Source organism: Telopea speciosissima, chromosome 1 (assembly GCF_018873765.1).
Source record: "Telopea speciosissima isolate NSW1024214 ecotype Mountain lineage chromosome 1, Tspe_v1, whole genome shotgun sequence".
NCBI lineage: Eukaryota > Viridiplantae > Streptophyta > Magnoliopsida > Proteales > Proteaceae > Telopea > Telopea speciosissima.
Window position 1 is genome coordinate 15,683,012 of NC_057916.1, and position 17,155 is coordinate 15,700,166.

General features: G+C 38.0%; 1 protein-coding gene across 2 annotated transcripts in view; it reads right to left on the reverse strand.

The window, feature by feature from the left end:
• The window catches only part of LOC122671564 (anaphase-promoting complex subunit 1), a 141,386-nt gene that overhangs the window by 45,035 nt on the left and 79,196 nt on the right, over positions 1–17,155 (reverse strand). For both annotated transcript variants that reach the window (XM_043868871.1, XM_043868864.1), the window contains exons 16-20: positions 14,767–14,865; positions 9,690–9,830; positions 8,091–8,171; positions 2,707–2,775; positions 2,214–2,285 (exon numbers count right to left, since the gene is read on the reverse strand). In XM_043868871.1, the coding sequence (XP_043724806.1) occupies positions 2,214–2,285; positions 2,707–2,775; positions 8,091–8,171; positions 9,690–9,830; positions 14,767–14,865 (462 nt within the window). The remainder of the gene's footprint in view (positions 1–2,213; positions 2,286–2,706; positions 2,776–8,090; positions 8,172–9,689; positions 9,831–14,766; positions 14,866–17,155) is intronic.

A 17,155-nucleotide genomic window follows, 5' to 3' on the forward strand; every position in this document is an offset into this window, starting at 1 on the left:
ATATGCGCTTCAAATGTTTGTACCATAAATTTCCTTTAATTTTCTAAACAACACAGAATATTGTCCTTATTTCTTTGCTTTTTTTGAAATTTTTAATATTTTTCATAATTTTGAAAATTAAAAATAATAATTTACTGGCAGAAAATATTTCCAACACCTTAAGGCCATAAATCGTCCAACGGTGATTAACATATATATATATATATATATATATTGAGCCCCATCCAATTTATATTGACCCTAATTTTTTTACATTTTTTTTGTAGGAAAAGCAATTTTTTTACATGAAAAATAAATAAATATATATATAAACAGAAAAAAAAAAAAAAATTCCACACAATGAGGTCGTAGATCAGCCTCCAGTGTTTGACATAAAAAATCTACCCCCATACAATAAGTATTTGACACATTTTTTTTCAAAAAAAATAGTTTTTGGGAAAAGGTAGTTTGCCTGAAATAGTTGAATGTAGCCAAATCTTCCCCAGTAAGCAGCAAGTGATCTCTTTGGAGTGATGTGGCAACTAGGGGTGTAAATGAATAGTCAAAATCCGTTTCCGTATCCGTTTAGCACTATCCGAATCCGTCCGAAAGCTGTTTGATGCGGATACGGATAGGCAATAGCTATTCGAAAAGCTATATTTACATGTAAACGGATTAAATATCCGATCCGTATCCATGTCCGTATCCGTTTAGCACTATCTGAATCCGTCTGATAGCTAATCGGATGCGGATGAGGATATAGCACTATCCGAGCCGAATCCGATCCATTTACAGCCCTAGTGGCAACCCCTAGCAGTGTATTCCAGTAGTATGGAGTAGTGATGTGGCAAAAAAATAAGATTCCAACAATTTTCCCCTTCTCCAGGTCGAAACCAACGAAAAAGTCGAAGTTTTGTCGAAATTTCGAAATGACTAGTGAGACCATGCCTTTTAATATGAGACTTTGTATCAGTTCGGCGAGATGGTACAAACAGTACCGAAATATTGGAAATTTTGGTCAAAACTGTGCAGGTCTTATATTTCGTATGTAATTTTGTTTCGAGCAGGTTGAGATCTCCGAGATTTTCGAAATTTCACTGAGTTTTCGAACTATGTCCAAGGTATGGTTTGTGACCCGGGATTACGCCAAAATTTTAGAACTGAATAAAGTGAGAAGAACTGCTGGGTATCCACCCAACAATAACTTACTTATCCTACGAAAAAAATACAACTATACTGAAAATTCTACCCAAGTTTGCAGACAAATCCACACAGCATAACTAAAAAGTTCATTGCTTCAATAAAAAATCCATGGTCTTGGAGGATGGACTCTCTATGGAGCAATCTTAATCAATCTTAGTTTTTTAAAGACTATAAATGAACTAAGCTAGACTTTATGCATGCATACAAGTTGGTCCAATTCTTGATTCAGCAGAGAAAAAAGCCTAAACCATGGGTTCATTTCAAGTCTATTCTTTGTCCCTTCTTCCTTTTTCTAGTAGAAATTAAGCTAGTCTCTCTTTGGTAATGAAATTTTTATTCACCCAAAAAAAAAACTAGATGTAATATCATTAATTTGGACGTTATGAAATGGATATGATATGTAGGATCCCTCAGATGCATTTATCATTCTGTTTTGTCATTCCTAATCGAACCGCTAATACTTCAAAACACCCTCATCTTGGTTTCACTAATGCCATGACCATATTTCATGATGCCCCAAAGACAACTGAATAGAGCACACCCACACTACATGCAGTAATAAACAAGTGTGGATACCTATCCTGGTTTCTATATGGTTCGAGCACTCAGTTTCTATTAAATAATTCATTCACCAACAGCAGACTTGGTCAAGACTCAGAGGTGAACAAGAGACCAATATACACCAAAAAGCTAAGAGGTACCAGGACAAAAATATAAAATCAAAACAAAGTAGGATAAAATGAATATAAACCCCAAGGAAATCCAAGAGGCCCTCTCATGCAGATAACAAGAGAGCATGGATGAATGGAGAACTGTATAATGGGTGTTTTTCCTTCCAGTTAACATAGAGTCACATAACTGATGAACAAGAAAGATCAAAGAGATCAGGAAAAAAAAAATGCCTTCATCAAATTCCTAAATTTACAAAACGATCCACATAAACCACATGTCATAAAACCATAAGATTCATCATTCAGAATGAAAACCAGAAAAATTATTTAACGCAGTGGGAAAAAAACAGAACTCAATACCAGCAGAGTTTGCATTGTTTGAGGATGTGCTGAACCTTCGTAAAGAAGCCCAACAGCCACAAGTGCTGCTGACTGAAAAATCAATGCAAAAGCACGCATTTTAGAACTAACACAAAAATGGTACCAGTCAAGGCCACAGCTATGGAATAGCCAAAAAGTAGAGAGTTCATGCATCTAACTAGAGTGGCAACATTTTTCATTTCTAGTAAGCAGTGTTAGAAGTTGGAAATTGGAATAGCAATATTCTAGGAAACCCCCCCCCCCCCCAAAAAAAATATGAGATTTGATGCACTAATAGCAGGAAAACAAAAGAGTTTGACAGTACTTTAGTAAAAAAAAATTATTTCTCCAATTATACTAGTTAGAGATCTGGCGTACTCAAAAATTTAGTGGGTTATCAAAAAAAAAAAGGTAAGGTATTAACACAGTTAATCAATGAACAGAATTAGGGACATAAATATGTTCATAGAAACAAAATATAATGAATTTATACCTGAAGAAGTGTTGGCAACTCCAATTCCGGAAATGATGGATGACGAGTGGGAACGTGAAAATACAGAGACTGAAAGAAAAAAAGAAGGATTTATGTAGCATAAAGTGAAGAGAACTAGCAAAACAAATATGAATGAATTATAGGAAGGAAGCGACAAGCAAAAAGAATATTGGGATTCAAAAACAAATTTTTGGCTAACATTTATCTTCATATGAGTAATTTAACCATTCTCAGGAAATGGTTAACCATATCATAATAAAATGTTGTCGGTAGTCCTTAAAATACACAAGATTTCAGAGTCTGGACAAGCAACACACTAGAGGAAAACATACATCAAATAAGGCTTCATCCTTTTTTTGCTCATAATTTAACACATAACATAGTTTCGGGTTCAAATTTTTTCATCAAAGTGGTTTTAAGTCTTCCATTTAAATTGCAATCCAGTTCATAGTTGTCATGGCGTTGCCTAGGCGCCTTGTTAGTGTAGCCTTGATGTCCATCCCCCCCCCCAAACGCCTTGGGTCGCCTAGACTACATAACACCTATGGACCAGTTTCATAGTTGTCTAAAGTCTAAACGTCGCCTTGCGTCCAGGCCCCCTCCAACGCCTTGAAGCCCTGACAACTATGACCAGTTTCTTTTTTTCATTCCTTTTGGGTGGATGGTTTGGAAGCACTTGAAGGCAATTTCATGACCTTGAAAAAGGATTATTGGGTGCCCATATTTGACTCCAAGTCCGTCACTGTCCTGCATCAATAATAAGAATTCAAGTTTTAGGCACAAACAAGGCAGAAGGATCTACAGGGACTCAAGAAATAAGTGAAACCAAAAAATAGTAATACAATTCAAAGTTCTAGATAAAATCTAGAAGAACACAAGGCTGCTGAACCACACCACCAGTTCAGGATCGAAAGAGCAGAACAGGGTCACAACAAGAGAAATTCAATGGATGACAGATCAGGCAGTAAGCCTGGTTGGATGTAAGGTTTTAGCAGATCCAGCAACCACTATCAGACTCTTGAAAATCAGAGGCAGGAAAATAGATGAACCGGGGTTTCTTTATAAGTAATCAAGAAATAAGGAATCTTTGCAGAATCTGAAAATCAGAATTGAAAAAAAGTTCAATATTTATGTAATAGATCTCTGAAAACCAGATCTAAAAGGAGAAATTCAATTTCAGCAAAGATATAATCATATTTTGGGATCGGTGTAGAGAGAGAAGAAATCAGGGAGAAGTCAAAGAGTTAGAAGAAGAATAGGAAGAACGGATTGACGAGATAGCACTCAGAGCTAATAGAAGAATAAGAGAAGAAGAAGAAGAAAGCAGTAGGCCAGAAAAAGAGCCTTCTCCCATGTTTGCAGAGCTCAACAGCTCAAAACTCTTGAAATAAAATATATTTGTTGTAAAATGGGTTCAAGGGTATTTTTGTCCTAGGGGTATTTCTGTCCATGTACCTACTCTAGAATGAAATGCCGCGTGAGCTCCACATGCAAGGACCATGGGATCTTGGACTGCACGTGTAGGGCAGTGTTGATGTATAAATTGACACTGCACTACCCTAACAGTTCAAGTTTTAAGGTGAAATGGTAGCGAACATCCATCAACTGTCCTCACTTATCCCAGCAAAACCATAACACTGATTTCACTCCAAGAGCCTAAGTTTACCTTTTCTTTCAATCGATTTTGAACCAAATACCAACCACGCTGTTTTTTATTTCATCAAAATGAGTGGAATTGTTTTTTTTTTTTGGTAAATGAATATATTACCGAACCCCAAGGGTGGGCTGGGAAGAGAGAACCAATATACAAGAAAAGAAAATAGAACGGGGAGGGGGAGGGAGCCGCCAGCCAGCCTACGCAAAGGAGGGAGGCCGCAAGAGAGCAATATCAAGGCCCCAAAAGGACAAAATGTGCCTGTTCCTAAGGTTGTCCTTGGAATGTCTCTGGCGGATACATCTAAGCTTGGAAGATACATCTGAGGAGATGGCTTTCCAAATCACATCAAAGGATCTAGATTTGGAAGTTCATCTCCTAATATTTCTTTCCATCCAGATATGGTGAATCGCAGCACCAAAAACTAGCTTCCCAATAGTGTCACATATGGAGTTCCCCGGGAAAGACTTGAGCAACCAGAGCCATTCACGGTCAAAGCTCCGGGCCCTTCTGCTCCGCAGCCAAATGGATGACATGGCCTTATTCCAGATGGTGGAGGTGAAGGGACAGTCAAAGAAGAGGTGAGGGGTGTCTTCTCGGCCAATCCAGCAAAGGGTATAAGAGAGGGGGCGGGGATGGTGCGGTGAATGAGGAAGGTTTGAGTAGGCAGGCAAAGTCTGAGGGCTCTCCAAACAGTGAGGCTATGGCGGGGGATGTAGCCTGTGAACCAAACTAGGTTGTGCTAGGGGACTGAAGGGCTAGGATCTCTAGAAAGGTTCTAAGCAGAGGAGGGGGTGAAACTACCATTGGGAGAGGGGAGCCAGATAACCCCGGTCCGCATGATGGGAAGTGGTGGACTGCAAGGGGGGGAGAGTTGATCAGATCTGGGAGAGTGGAATTGTTATGTTGTTGGGTGCTTGGTTTTCCTCCTCGTAAACTGTAATCTCTGTGGAACCCTATTTCTACATCAGTAACACATTCTCAAAATATGGAAATTGAAGTAAAGATCCTCTAGAGCACAGAAAAACATAATATTTTCGAATAAAACAGAGGCAGATTCATCACCGAAATACGCTTGTTTTACTAGGAATAAGTCTAGGGCTGGGTTATATACATGTTGTGCCTTTGATCCCATGGGTTTTCAATGTAATAGGCCACTTTTATGGGCCCAAACTATGGGTAATAAGATTACATAAGGGATTAGCTCTATACTTAGTTTATTTTCATGTTTTTTATGTTTTAAATTGAACCGATTGAACCACTGGTCCAATTTAAGTGATTTTAGTAGTTTTCTTTTAAGTGCTTAGTGGGGCTGGATTAGGACTTTGTTTTGAGTCTATTTCAATTTTCTCATCAATTTGAGTTACCTAGTAGGTTAAGGATTGGGTTTAGGCCTTTCCTTTTTAGTGTAAGAGTCTATTTTTGAGTCTTTTATATAAAATTGTAAAGGGGCAAAGTATTGAACATGAATTTTTTATTAATGAAAAGCTTTGTTGCTGCTCTTCTCTTCTTCTCCATCTTGTGTTTGATCAAAGTTGGTGGGATCGGTGTTTGATCCGATTGACACCTTGCGGTGGGAAGCCCGGGTGGTTCATCGGTGGGATTGGCGTTTGACCCAATCGACACCTTGCGGTGTGAAGCCCGGGTGGTTCTTTGAAGCTTTCTTTCAATTCTTTGAAAATCTCCTTGAAGTTCAAAATCAAGATTCAAGATTTATTGAAGATCCTCTAACCAACTGAGCTGCCCTTGCAACAACAGTAAGTTTGAATCATCCCATCAATACCCATTCTTCTCCTAATCCTCCAAATCACCCCAAAACCCTAATTTTCCCACCCATCTCCCAAAGTTCTTAACAAACCATTCAGATAACAACACCTTCACATAATTGGATTAATTGGATCGAGCATTCTCCTGCCCAATTAGAATACTCGAACCAAGCTGTTTTCCCATTACCCCATTCAAACCACAACATCCCACCTATTTCTAGAGATCATCCCATAACCCAAATTCTTCACAGACCACTCCAACCATCAGAAACACACCATACCTAAATCGAATTTCATTCCCTACACTAGAAATAATTGATCCAAACCCTAGCCCCAAATTCCCACCCTAAACCCTAGATCACCCTCTTTTCCTCTTTTCTAAAAACCCGAAACCCTAAACCTAAGTTGCTGCCCATTCAAATTTACACACTTCCATCCATCAAAACATCTCAAGACCTTCACTGATAGACTCCCCTACACCTGCCTAACATAACCAACACCTCAAACCCTAACCCTAACACTAATTTTGACCTAAAACCTTATTTTGGCCTATTCAGACTACGTACTCATATCAGATCCTGGTTTACTGGCTCCTAGTTGGTCTCCTACCAATCTAGGACTACTTAAAAACCAGTATCAATTCCAGTTCTTCTTGGAACCAGCCATCATGGGGCTTGTTTTAAGCTTCTATTTTATTTATTTCTTATTATTATGTTTCTTTGTTAAGGCTGGAATAACTTCAACAAATTTCAGTCATAGCTTGTTTCTATTTTCATGAGTATCCGTTTTCAAAGTTCTACATGCATAGTGCTTCTCCTTTAGCCTGCAAATGGAGAAATTTCCTAATTTTTTATTACTTATTTCCTAGTTCTATAAATAAAGGGAAGGGTCTACCCAGCAACACCCCCTCCCCCATGATTCGGTGATTCAAACACCAGCCCGGCTTGTTAGTTCTGTGATATTCAGAGTATAGTTTTGTACTTCTGTTGTGGGATGCAGTGGAAACACTGGTGAATTCCAGGTTAGGGCACTGATGGGATTCTACCCTGCAAATCAGGTGGGAATCCTCATTATATCCCTCTCCTCCTCTTCTCGTTTTTCCCTATCGATTGGTTAGTTCTCTGCTCCTCTCCTACCCCATGGCTAGTAATATTGCACTCCCTTAATTCTATTTTGCTATACATATTATACTATTCTGCTAGTTAGTCTGTTCTTCAGTTTCTGTTTGTCCCCTTCAGTTAAAATATTCTGGTTCTTGTTTTGGTTATGTTTTCAGTTTTTAAACCAGAGTTCTGTCGATCGAATTCAGAAACCCAGTTGCTATTTTGAATCTGGAAACTTCAGTTTTCTGAACTTGCTTTGCTACTTTGATTTCTGATTCTGTTTGCTGAACACCTTCAGTTTATATCTTCCACCAGTTTCTAAATCCTGTGTCAACTGTACTTTCTATTTCTGGTAGTATCTAAATCTGGTTTCCAGAAATTTCTAATCTCTACTTTCTAAATCCAGTAGTTATTATTATTTTTATAGTAACTAATTTTAGTAGTTACGATTTGGTAGTTACTAATTTTGGAAGTTAAAAATTTTGATTTCTGGTTTCTATTTTGCATTTCACATTCCAAATTCAAGAAGGATTCTCATATCTTTGAATCTAACTGTCAGGTTTATGTCAAACTCTGCTGGTTTATCCTCCACACCCTTTAGACCACTCAACCAGAATTCAGCCCATATCAGATCTTCCATTGATAAGTTATTTAAGTTTCTATATTCTGGTGTATAGTTCTTTACCTGAGGTTTTGGAAATTCTTTGGAGATCTATAACCTAATTCCTTAGGTGACATCGAAACCCACTTTCAATACTCTTGATAATATGGGTTTTATCATATCCAGTTTCTCAAATAATCAAAAAGAGATCATAATCAGAATATTGAGTAAATGATGCACAAAATACCGCCATCTATTACCTTCGATATTGCTGGTTGCATAGTGCCCCTATAAGATGCTGCCAAACCAAGCATTAGTCCTACAGTTGTGCTTTCATGTTCCTACAATGACAAACTAAAACGTCAAGAAAAACAGGAAAACATATGAGAGAAGCGACAGACCAAGGGTACAAGAACAGAAACACACATAAAAACAATAGGAGACATATTCCTCCCACAGTTATCAGACCCAAATCCGACGTCAAGACCTTTTGGAGGCAGGTCTCAATTCAAGATATATGCATGTTATTACATAAACCCATTATATTCTACTTGTAATAGATAAATGGAGGGATAGGGTTTGGTCATTGAAGTGAGTAGAGAAGAAAGAAAGAACGTGTCGTCCCAGTGTTGGCCTCCCCCAACGTCAATATTAAGAAAAAATAAATAACCACTAATGATGGATAAACCAGCCACCCGGTAAGTATTAGTGTCAATGTCTACACATGCTGGACACAGTTATACACTTATTTTTAGGTGTCCAGGCAACACTAGTTCATTGCTAACTCGATATAATTATCATATCCATGTGTTTGCTTTAATTGTCATGTGCATCACCATTGCATCGTGCTTGTAGCTACGAGATGACCAACTCTATGACTCTTCCAACTGCCTCTTCAACTCCACACACTCAATCCTCAACAGGGACATCTCTTCACTCACTTGACGTTCTACTGTTTAGACATTTATTATGAATTGCCTTGTGCTAAATACTAATTGGTTATTTTCCAAAGAATTTTCCCCTTGCAACTAAAATAAATTTGAGGGGGACAGAAATAAGTATTTGTGCCCCTTGGGCTTGGAGTAGACCAATAAAGACCAAAAATAAGCCATAGGTAAGACCAGATTGCAAGAGCCACCTCCAAGGAAACATATGGTAAACAGATTCTTCATACTCCATACAAAGAGCGCGTCAGTTGTGACTTTTGAGATCCGTGTAAATTGTCAACCCATAACACCTTCTCATTGGCACCGTTATACCCAAATATTCTCCACAAAATTGCATCCCTCTGAACTTGGATTGTAGAAACTTAAAAATATGAATGAAATGACAAGGGGATCAAATGTTAATCATTTCAAAATCTCCCAAGTGGACATAAAGAATGCAAATTGACTTTATAATGCCTGCTGAAAAACCGAATTTCCATCTCCAATTCTCTCAGTAGCAGATTCCGGCAGAATAAGTGATAACAAGTGCTGATTTTACCCAACTCTGCACAGCACCTATTAATATACTTTTATCAATTGCCATATTGTATAAGTACAGGCACAATCCTTTAAAACCCTTACCTCCAGCCATCTATCTCCACAAGAATAAATCTACTTCCTTTAGCCACTTTAAACCTGACAATTGGGAGAAATTCCCATAAATTCTTTAAATGTGTTCCAACAAACCCAAAACTGGGATCCTGAACTTCAGTACAGCCATATTTTTCTACGAAACACAATTAAACATCAACTAATAGATCTAGATGAATGCATTGAAGAAAAAATAATAATAATAATAAAGTAGAGCAATTAAAATAAAAACCAAACAAAATTGAACGAAAAAATCAATTAATCATCAACATAGCATGACACCTTGGAATAGTACTGGAATATATCAGTGACTGATAAAACACGCAAATGTCCATGTAAACCTAGCGCAAGCAGAAGGCCTGCATGAGTAACATTTGGCTCCTCTGGCCTGTTATATAGTATCCAGGTTCTTGACATTTTCCCCTGCCAACAAAAAAGAAACTCAACTATTAAGGATAACCTAAGATGAGGAAACAAAAATTAGATGATCCGAAAATAAAAGGCATGGAGCATTTAAAAATCAATCGGTCAAGAAAACAAATAAATAGAAAGTCCTTCGAGTATAGAATATATGTATTGAAATGGTTACAACTGCTTATCCTAAAAGCTCGAGCTGTAAGGGCCACTGGTGGAATCAAGGAATCCCTAAGTAGGTCTCAGATTCCAACCCACAGGCAGAATTGGAAGGCTCAAAATCAGCAAGCTAACATCACTATTAACCCCAAACTAGGACTCCGGTAGTCCGGTTAACACCAAAATCATATCACATATAGGCAACCAGTAGTACTTCAATGCCTCAAAACAGTACAATGATCCAATGGTTGGATCTCAAGTTATAGACACAACACCAAATTAGAAACTATCAACCAGAAATAGAAACAGTGCTCTATATCATAATCCGACCTTCAAAACAACAAACTTTGAATGTAAGCAGTACTCCTTAATCATTCCATCATATACAAAAATCACACCAATCCATCAACCCAATATCACAGTCCAGCATTTTACAGATTTATTAACTTAGGGCTGTCGCAAGAAGCTAAGGATTGATCACAATCCACAAGTCAGAAGGTCACCATGTCACTGTCAAGTTCTCCTCTTGAGATGGGGAAATGCCTCCCATAATAGGGTACCGATCGGATGGTCTGATCATAGTTGTCATGGCGTCGCCATGGCAACGCCATGGCGTCCTGGCGCTGGAGAGGGCTGCATGGCGACCTACGCCATGGCGACCCTCTTTGATTTCTTCTTCCTGACTCTCTTTCCCTCTTCGATTTCTTCTTCCTGTCTTCGATTTCTTCTTCCCTCTTCGATTTCTTCTTTCCCTCTTCAATTTCTTTCGATTTCTTCTTCGATTTCTTCTTCCTGTCTTCTTTCCCTCTTCGATTTCTTCTTCCTGTCTTCTTTCCCTCTTCGATTTCTTTCGATTTCTTCTTTCCCTCTTCGATTTCTTCTTCGATTTCTGAATTTTCTTCTTAAAACTTGAGAAACAATAGAGAAAAAATAAAACATGGCTTGAGTATACATCTATTAACACATTAAAAATAGAGAAAATAAAAAATAAAACATGGTCGACATGCTCGCCATGGCAACGCCATGGCGGGCGACATGTCGATATATCGACGTGACACCCCTCCACCGACTTGGATCGCCGTGACGCCGTGACAACTATGGGTCTGATAGGGGAATACAAATAACCCAACCATGGTTCAAAGTTTATACAACCGAAATTTCACGAAACATTTCGGTTTCGCAGGCTGTCGTAACGAAACAGCATGTGATACCTAAGGATTCGGTCCTGTACAAGGTTTCACCGATATTTCAGCCAAAAATGTTCCTGGCCTTTAATATAAATACTATGTTTCGCACAAAATGGGTCGAACTTTCAACCCATTCCGTGCACTTCACCTTGTTTGGACAGAGAACCAAAAAACCCAGTTTTCTTGCTTGTTTGGCCAACCACTGCTGTAGAAAGTCGGAACCAGTGAATGGGCAGACAAGGAACGCAGTGGAAGTGAGGATTTGCTACGTTGTTGGAAGATTTGTGCAAAGATCCAAAGTTGGAGGTATATTAGTTTTCCCAAAAACTCATTTTTGCCAAAAAAAAAAACAAAGGATAAATATTAGGTGGTTGGCATTCAAATTAATATGTTGCACATTGTAACCCAGTCTATGACTTCACGGAGCCGGATTTCATTTTCTATTTCTAGTACTAAACGATGTGTGGAATAGGTCATATTAAAGAATGTACACACTGTACACTACCAACCTAGGATCCGAAGTCAAACTACCATTTTGGGTGTGATTTTTTAAAAACTAAGGGTTCCACAATGTTTAGTGGGCCTAAAATAGGATGTCCTAGAAGTTTCAGGACCAAATTTGGCCATTTGGCACCCGAAACCAACCATTGAAACTTGGAAGAAAAAAAAAAATACATGTTTCGACCGAATTTTCGGTTTCAGTCGAAACCGAAACCTAGTACTATGAACCCAACACCAAGACACAATAAACCTGTATAAAGCTACAGCAGGTATGTTCTGAAGCTCTTCAATATAGGATATCCTCGACATTGTTGGTATTACCAGTAAAGAAAATTGAAAATAAAATAGAGAACAGTAGCAGCCATGATAGAAGGAGAAGGAAAACAAAATAGAAGGAAGAAGAAGGGATATAAAAGAAATGGAAGGAAGAAGAGGGATATGACCAAGTCCACTCACCTATGGTCTTGGTCAGTATCTCACTAACCCATGGAAAGAGATCTTGGTCGAAACCACCGACATATCTCAGTTTTGCAAGAAACCGAGACGAGTTAAGCAGGGAGTTTAAAAAGTACAGGGTTTTGGTTGGTTTCGACTGGTTTCGATCAAAACCAGTTGAACCAACCCAAACCGGCATATTAAAATGACAAGTTTCGATCGAAACACATACTGTCTCGGTGGTTTCGACACAGGGAGTGGGAGTTTGGCTCAAAAGTGTGGGTTTCTTCATTTGGTGCATCTACAAGCTACATCAACTCTCTTAATCCAGTATTTAAACCTCTCTTCTCAAAGGTAATAGTGTTTTCTACCTATATATTAAAATTTTTGTACAACATTGTTGAATACATGGTAGAATTTGTTGAAATTTATATATAGTATTTAGAATTTGGATAACATGTATTATTCAGTGTTCATGTACTTTTAACTTTATGTGAACTAAGTATTTCTAATACTAGATTTAGTGTATCCTTCAGCGTACACTAGTAAACTTGGGTCAATAACCACACGTAACATTTTGAATGCTTTTTTTGTGAAAATAGTTCATGCATTGTGTTTAGAATTTCAAAAATAGGCTGTATACAAAAAAATCAGACCTAAAAAATCATTTCTGGGCCTCGAAACCAGAGTCTCGAGTTGGCTGGAAAAAATTACCAGGTTTCGACCATATCTCGGTTTCGGGCTGGTCGAAACCCGAGATTTAGAACCTTGCACTAACCTTAAGTCTCTCACCATAACTGCATCTCACAGAAACACACAAAGCCAAGCTTTCTTCAATACTCCAAATTGTGGGGGCCTGTAATACAGGCCTTCTTTTTATTATTAGCTTCAATCAAACCTCCCTTGCATGGAGAGGGAATCTCCTACAAGCTAGCAATCTAATAAAAATATAAACTATCCTAATATATTCCTACTTCTAGTTACATCTTCAAAAAAGAAACTGGATAGAAAAAAAATGTCTTGTAGTTACCTAGCAAAATAGAAACAAAACTAAAACACAGAACTACTTAAGAGACTTCCATGCAAGTCACTTAAAGGGGACCCTTAATGGGCCCAAACCTGGCTCATTAATTGGACCTAAGACTTAAGCCACAAGGGGCTTTCCAAGGCTGGCTCAATGAGGGTTCAGGACTGTCTGTTGTTGGCTCTTCCTTCTCTTTAACTTCCATCGACCTACATCAGCCACAACAATACATATCAACACACAACAACCCCCCCCCCCACACACACACATGTGCAGGCCCCATGGTACAAGATCTCAATGAGATCTTGCTATTTTCTCGGTTTCGGCAGCTCTCGAGACGAAACCATATATGATACCAAAAACATAAAATATCCCCGCCGAGATCTCGACCTATATCTTGGTCTCGATGCGAACCATACCAACTTAGAACTTATAAAACCTCCCTGCTCGGCAAGATTTTGAGCCGAAAGTTAAAATCTCACCTCCTCTCACCAATCTCGGTCTGTTGTGATTTGTGAAGGGAAAACGCAACTTTGGTGGATTTTTTTGGCAAATCTCACCACTAAGTGAAGATTAAAGCCTGTGGATTCAACATTCAAGCTTCAACATCAAGAGAGGGAGTTGGTTTTCTTCTCAAGAACACTATAAGGTTATTCATCTCAAAAATAATTTTTTTCATAGAATCATGATCAATGCTTGTTTGTTGATTATGTATTTATTATATGTGATACAATGTCCACCGATCATTTTTTTTCATAGAAACATGAACAAAATAGTGAAAAATATCTGTTTTACCTTCAGCCACTCGTTTTAGTACTAGCCACTCTCAAATGATAGGACTTGTTACACACTTATATTTGTATTTGTTTAATCTATGTCTTTTACTTTCTTTCCAAGTTTCTAACAGTTATTAACAAACCGTCGAACCATAACCATATATGATTATAAAATATGAGTATTAAATATGAATATGATGTCTAATGCTTAAATGGTTTATGGTTTGATGTATTTTAATTCCTAATGCTTATTAAAGTAATTTTACACCTCTACTTTAATTATGCGAGTTCTAAATATTGTGTGGCTTAGCCTAGGGTAGACCTCACATACGCCGTAGACTATCAACCTAGGGCTGAAGTCAAACTACCATTTTGGGTTTGAATTTGTAAATACTAATGTTTCCACTGTGTTTAGAAGGCCTAAAATATGGTGGATGTCAAGTTTCAGGACCTATCTTGGCCATATGGCCATCGAAACCCACCATCGAGTTGAGACGGGAAAAAGTACAAGATCTCGCCGATATCTCAGCACAAGATCTCAGTATATCTCGGTTTTGTGGCCTGGCAAAACCAGGGGTGAAACCGAGTTCCAAAACCTTGGCAGGCCCACACACACACCACTCTGCACATGACACCATCACGTGGAACCAAGGGGCACAACAACTCAGCACAAACCCCTCACACTTCCCAGGGATCGAACACCTTACCTTCATGGTGTAATACCATGTTACAACCACTTATCCTAAAAACTCAAGCTGTTAAGGGCCACAATAAAGCATATCAACACAACAACAAAATGATCAAGTCAAGCATAGATACAGGCAGAATTACCTCTATTACTGTATAGAAAAGTAAGAACAAACCTGAAAGGGAGCCAGCCTCAACCCAGCTGCCACAGCATTGTGAAACTCCGGCCAAGATCTAAGTTCTTGAATGTTCCTAATGTTAGGATCTAGATTAACCTGTTGAGGGGGAAATTATTGTCACCACAAACATGAAAATAAAGAACTTGCAATGTTGGGGGAATGCACAGAAGGGGAAAAGAATATTATACTACAAGCACGTCAGAGGTAAAATAGAATAATAAATCATTAACCCAATTGCAGAGGATGATTCAACAAATGTAATACGATAGATGTAGAGTTAAATAATGCCAATTCAATGTTTGGCATTTCATATGCATCTTATATTCCAGTGGAAACCAAGGACAGCTAATGAAGTGCTAGATATTTTGGTAAAACAAGAGGTTTTAGAAACCACGATTATGTTTTCAATATTCCTCTGTGATTGGGCTCATGGTTGATATTGATTAAGAGTATGTGTGATATGGAGCTTAGGCCTTAGAGGTCTATCCCATCTTCACACTATTATGCATCTTCCTTCTTCAGCAATAAAATCATTGCTTGTCCAAATATATAAATATATGTATATATATTATTAAAACTTTTTTTGTTATTATTGATCATAGAGAAATAGAGGAACAAGGTACCGCTAAAACAACAATAAAAAACCTCAACCAGGAGACTATGCACAAAGGCTTCTATAGAACCCAATACACAGAAGTTCACCTACAAGAAGAATAAAACAATCAAAACGGAACATCTCTGAAACATAATCTTGGGTGAACAACCTCTCGTTTGCCTGATTATCAGCCACCTCATTAGCAGTTTCAGGATTCACTAGAACTACAATTGCATTTCAGAAACAAGGAAAAATATGTGCTTGCAATGGGTCCACCATCCATTGAAAAGCCTCCCTCTGTAATCTAAGTGTATCCCTTTCTAACCAGCAACAATATTCCAGCTCTAAGTGCCATCAGCTCTCAATTGATGGTTTCAGCCCAATAGAATCCCCTTCTCCTATTTGTCTAGAGAAAACTAAAAACAAAGCCTTCCAAGGAAGGCTGCCACAGATTTACTAATGCACAACTACTCCTATTTGTCCAGAGAAAACTAAAAACAAACCCTTACAGGGGAGGCTGCCACAGATTTACTAACGCACAACTAATCCTGAACCAGTGAGATCCAGTAGGAGATCAGCTTAAGGCAGGATCGCAAGGAAAAAGGAACAAAACAAGATTAGGAGAAATTTGATAACTCAATCAAATCAATTCTGATCACCCTGCAATTTAGGTCGAATGCTCGAATTAACAGGTAGAACAGGTCTGTGAAATATGATGTAATTCTGATGGCTAGATTCAAAGATAAGGAGTTAACCTACTGGAAGTAGGAAAACTCAAGAGCTGAATTGTTGGATAGTTAGGGTTCAAAACAGGATTCAGTTAAGAGTGTAAATAAATAATTAAAACCAGAAAATTCCTGGCAGAAAGCAGATTCAGAAACTCAGCTTTGAAGAAGTTATAATAAGTAGGAAAATAATAGAAGAGAAAAGGGAGGAAAGATAAAACCTGAGAAGAAAGATGAACAAAATTAGAAAGGAGGGAGATCAGATCTGGAATATCAATCCCATACGCACAGCTCAACAACTCCAAAGCTCTTGAAAAACTCAAAATTCTTTACTCAAAACATGTCCAAATCGATGAGGTGTACAAATACATAAAACCTTTTAAATTTAAGTTTTCTAAAATGACTCATAAAAGGACTCCTAATCATTCTCACACACTGCTTTAAAGTAAATAGACTCAAAACAGAACTCTTACAATCTATTAAGTACCCTAATCTAACTCATTAAACACTTGTGACTTAACTACTAATCCCATCTGCTAACTTCACCCCCCACATTACGGACTTATAAATTAGGCTCATTACATAAAACCCTAGAAAATAAAAAGGCCTAATTTATAACAATAACTACTCAAAGCTTCTTTTCAGCCCATTGAACTGTCACCAGAACCTTGTGGGCCTCCCAAGCTTACGCCTAAGCCTCCATAGTCCATACTGGATCATATTCTGATGCAACTGCCTCACTTACGGGCCTAGATACCACCTCCCTTAGAAAAATTATGGACCTCCAATCTCCAAAGAACTCACCAGCGGGAATATTTTCTGAGATTTTTCACCTCTATGCGGTTTGCAAACGCATTCTTTATTTTATCAATTACCACGTAAACACAATAAATTGGTCTTGAAGTAATCAGAGCTCTGACCAAGTTAATTAACTGTTAAAGGAATGATTAAACAAGAAGAAACAAGCTCTGAGTTGGAACACAAATGAAAAATACCTTCCTTCTAACAGAAAAAATAAATTATTAGTATTCATTCTCTTTAAAATTTAAACATTAGAAACAAACAA